General features: G+C 52.0%; 1 protein-coding gene across 1 annotated transcript; it reads left to right on the top strand.

Annotated features, from left to right (window-relative positions):
• The first annotated feature begins 2671 nt into the window (after positions 1 to 2671).
• On the top strand, positions 2672 to 4352 carry LOC146764762 (olfactory receptor 14J1-like). Its single transcript, XM_085563824.1, has one exon. The coding sequence runs from the start codon at positions 2777 to 2779 to the stop codon at positions 3803 to 3805; it is 1029 nt and encodes a 342-aa protein (XP_085419950.1). The 5' UTR covers positions 2672 to 2776; the 3' UTR covers positions 3806 to 4352.
• Positions 4353 to 4582: the final 230 nt, after the last annotated feature.

Raw genomic sequence — 4582 nt, 5'->3', positions numbered from 1 at the left:
CCTCTGTTCCCAGAGATGAAGATGATTTCAGAAATAGATGAAGAGAACCTTTGCTCTTAAACAGCTCATCTTGAAATTAATATCCCATAACTTGGCCTGGCCCATAAGCACAGCTGTGGGAAAAGGTGGGAAAAGATGAGAGGGAGTTCACAACTGCAGATTTCTCCAGGCAGCTTCTATTTGTGGAAATGAAAAGCCATGAGATAACTGTTTTCTTGTGGAGAAGTCTCCATAACATTAACAGGAAGAACTTCTCTCCATAAGTGAAGTGAAGAAAGACTATTTTAGAGGTGGTAAACTGATGGAAAATTTTAGGTGTTGTCTCTTTACATTGTCAGGTTGTATGGAGAGAGGAAGTGTTCTGAAAGTTTTCCTCTAATTCTTAATACTCCTTCTTTAGTTATTGTTAATACAATTTTATTTATACCCTTTTAAAATTTTGAGCCTACTTGGCCTTTCTCCTAATCCTATCTCATAGCAGGAAATGAGTAAGTATATTCTAGTGAGTGCACTGGTAATTAGCCAACACTTAACACACCACACTAATTGAAGCATTGGCTGAGAAATCTCAAAACGGTGAACCAAAACCACTACAGAAACTTCCTGATGAACTGCACCAGAGCAGAGAGAAAACAAGGCAGAACCATAATTTGTAAGGAATTGCTTGACCCTAATGAGCCCCGTGGTGCATTTGGAGCTGAGCCCTGGAACCTCAGGGCCTGAGAGGAGATTGCACAAACCTTTCCTGCAGTCAAAGTCAGAGGAAAACCCGAAAGTGGTTGGAGTCTAAAGCATTAATGGGAACCACAAAGGTCCATCTATACCACAGACTCCTCATAGAGTCCTTGGAGGAGGGAACTGGAGGCCAGGATAGCACAAAAACCTCTCAGAGACTGAAAATGGCACAAAGAACTCTCAATGCGGAAAGGAAAATCCAAAGTACCTTACAAAAGTTAAGAATCTCAAAGTATTCATGAGCTCCACTGAGTGTCAGTATAAAGTTCTAAAGGGACTCATTAAAGCATATAATTGGGGCCATAATTGCACAAACCTCTCACAGAGTCTGTAGCAAAAGGGAAACACCAAGTACCTTAAAAGAACTGAAGTACCTTGAAGCATTAATGGGCCCCACTGAGTGTTGTTACTGACAAAGCCTCTCCAGGGATTAATTACAGCAGAATATTGGAGGCCATGATTGTAGAAACCTCTCAGAGACTCCAAGGCAAAAGGAAAAGCCAAAGTCCTTTGAAAAACCTGCAGTCCCTGGCAGCATGAAGGAGCCCCCAGGGCCATTCCTGACCAAGGCTACCCAGGGACTCCTTCCAGCAGATCCTTGAGGCCACTGGGATGTGGTCATGGGGGGATGCTGAGGGCAGGAGCAGGGGCTGACAGTGCCCAGCCTGGCTGGGGCTGTGCCAGGAGGCCCCAGGGCCTCAGCACAAGGTGTCTCCTCACAGCCCTGGGTGGCACAGACCCTGCTGTGCCCCAGGGCAACAAGACTTGGCTTCTCTTTGTCCCCACCTGGCATCAGTGCCTCCAGTTCTCTGCTCTGCCTGGGGCCTGGGGCCACTTTCTCAGTTGTGTCTCTCAGTGGGACCCATTAAAAGTCAGAGAAACTTTGGAGTTGGATTCTGACTTGGAGTTCTAGAGAGGTTTCTGCAACTCCCTCTCAGGGCCTGATGTTCAGGGTCTGAGCACAAAGCCCCAGAGGGTCATTAAAGTCCTTGTGCTGTGTCTGTGCTGCTGAGCTGGGCCGGGCTCCTGGCACAGAGGGTGATCCTGGTAAGCAAGCAGAGCTTCAAAAGCACATTTCTCTTACTGAGCAGCTCTCCTGCCAGCCCAGCAGGGCTGGGGCACTGCCTGCAGCCAGCCCGGGCACAGCACAGAGGCACAGAGAGCTTCAATCAGTCAGGGCTGGGAAGGGGATGAGAAGTGCCTGGGGCAGAATCACTGCCAGCCCTTGGCACAGGAACCTCTGGCTGCAGGACAATGCAGCTGCAGATCCTGGAGAGATCTCCTAAAGCTGGAACATGCCAATGCCCACAGAGCCTGTGAGTGCATTCTCTGCTCATCTCCTGTGCAGAGCAGCCAGGGGTGCCCAGGGCTGTCCTGCAGAGCAGGGTCCTGCAGCCCAGGGCGCTGTGCTGGGCCAGGGACTCTGCTGCCTGCCAGGGACAGCTCTCAGCTGGCCCTGGAGCTGCTCCCAGCGCTGGGGGACAAGATCTGGGGGGAAGGAGACAGCTGGTAAATCTTGGAATGTTCTCCTTGTGTGGTGAGGATGCTGCATTGTTCAGGACTGTTCCCAGCATGGCATTTAACTCCACAACTTTTCCAAATAAATTATACAGGGAGCATAGCAAGACAAGATCTGCATAAATGGGAAATTTCTGCATTGTTATGTACTAATCTTTGTTGCCTGGATGGGGAATTCCCCATAGATATGCATCTCTCAGTTCATATTGAGAAAAAGAAAAGTTTTTTTCACATCTAAATAAACCAGGCAGTAACAGAATTCAACACAGGGCCCCTTAGATGCAGCATCTTTGTGCTTTTTCCAGCCTGCTCAGGATTGCTCTGATGTTACCATCAGAGCTTGCAGAGCCAGATCTGTCCCTGGGCAGTGCCTGAGCTGGGAGGGGTCTGCAGGGCAGAGCTGAGCCCCCAGGGCTGGGCTGGGCTCTGGCAGCTCTGGCAGGGCTCAGCCCTGGGCACAGGGAAGCAGCTGCTGGCAGGGACAGCTCCAGGCAGAGAGTCCTGGGCAGGCAGTGGGGGCAAAATGCCAGCAAGCTGTGCTGGGATATTTAAAGTTCTCTCCACACCCAGCTATTCCATAATAATTTTTCTTACAGATTCCCATGTGAAGCCACAGCAAATGTCCAACAGCAGCTCCATCAGCCACTTCCTCCTGCTGGCACTGGCAGACACGCGGCAGCTTCAGCTCCTGCACTCCTGCCTCTTCCTGGGCATCTCCCTGGCTGCCCTCCTGGGCAACGGCCTCATCATCAGCGCCGTAGCCTGTGGCCACCACCTGAACACGCCCATGTTCTTCTTCCTGCTCAACCTGGCCCTCAGCGACCTGGGCTCCATCTGCACCACTGTCCCCAAAGCCATGCACAATTCCCTCTGGGACACCAGGAACATCTCCTACACAGGATGTGCAACCCAAATTCTTTTTTTCGTTTTTTATGCTACTACAGAGTTTTCTCTCCTGACCATCATGTGCTACGACCGCTACGTGTCCATCTGCAAACCCCTGCACTACGGGACCCTCCTGGGCAGCAGAGCTTGTGCCCACATGGCAGCAGCTGCCTGGGCCAGTGCCTTTCTCAATGCTCTCCTGCTCACAGCCAATACATTTTCCCTGCCCCTGTGCCATGGCAATGCTCTGGGCCAGTTCTTCTGTGAAATCCCACAGATCCTCAAACTCTCCTGCTCCAAATCCCACCTCAGGGAACTTGGGCTTCTTGTGGTTACTGGTAGTTTATCATTGTGTTGCTTTGTGTTTATTGTTTTCTCCTATGTGCAGATCTTCAGGGCAGTGCTGAGGATCCCCTCTGAGCAGGGACGGCACAAAGCCTTTTCCACCTGCCTCCCTCACCTGGCTGTGGTCTCTCTGTTCATCAGCACTGCAGTGTTTGCCTACCTGAAGCCCCCTGCTATCTCCTCCCCATCCCTGGATCTGGCCCTGTCAGTTCTGTACTCGGTGGTGCCTCCAGCCCTGAACCCCCTCATCTACAGCCTGAGGAACCAGGAGCTCAAGGCTGCATTGAGGAGACTGATGACTGGATGCTATCAGAAACATTAAACTGCTAGCCAATTTCTCCAAATCACTCATTTTAGCAGTAATTTATGGTCATTTTTGTTCATGTGCTTGTAGCTGCTTTAACCCTTTGTTTTAATTTTTTCATATTTTCCTCAAAGAAAAACCATTCCTTGTGCCATTTCCCATTTTGATTTTCTCTACATTCCCTTTGGCCACCTACTGTGTTCAAAGAGGGATTGTGCTCTCAGTGGCTTTCAAGGAACTAAAGGATCTCCCAGCACAGTTTTCTGCAGAGATGCCCTTTTGTTGCCTTCTCTGGAGCTGCAGCAGCAGTGTCTGTGTGCAGAGCTGGGGCAGATCAGGGCTGGCACAGCAGCTGTGCCCAGGAGCAGCAGCACTTGGTGCTGCCAGTGCTGCTCCTGTGGTCCTGCCCCGCTGCCCTGGTGGCCCTGGTGTTGCTGCAGGGCCTGAGTGCTCTCGGGGCCGGGCACAGTCCTGGGGGTGGCAGTGCCGGGGCTGCAGCAGGGACAGGCCATGGGCACTGCTGGGGCAGCGCTGACGCCTCAGGCCAGGGCCTGGGGGCTCCAGGCTCCTTGCCCAGGCTCTCTCAAGAACACAGCCAGGCCAATGCTCAGCATAGAAAACCCCCGTGAGCAGCCCCAGGCTGGCCGTGGGCAGGCTGGGGGCAAACAGCATGGCTGGTGCTCTGCAAGGGCCCTGGGGGAGATGGGAAGGAGCAGCAGAGCAGGGGCTGATCCATCCCCAGTGCTGCACAGCCCAGGACAGTGTCCCAGATCATCCTCATGGAGCTGCCAACAA

This window comes from Lonchura striata, chromosome 31 (genome assembly GCF_050655825.1).
Source record: "Lonchura striata isolate lonStrDom1 chromosome 31, ASM5065582v1, whole genome shotgun sequence".
In the NCBI taxonomy this organism is placed as follows: Eukaryota; Metazoa; Chordata; class Aves; order Passeriformes; family Estrildidae; genus Lonchura; species Lonchura striata.
This window is presented reverse-complemented; position numbering and strand designations above follow the sequence as displayed.

Excerpts from the sequence above, each read along its gene's own strand:
- LOC146764762 (XM_085563824.1), top strand. The coding sequence starts at position 2,777 with ATGCCAGCAAGCTGTGCTGGGATATTTAAAGTTCTCTCCACACCCAGC.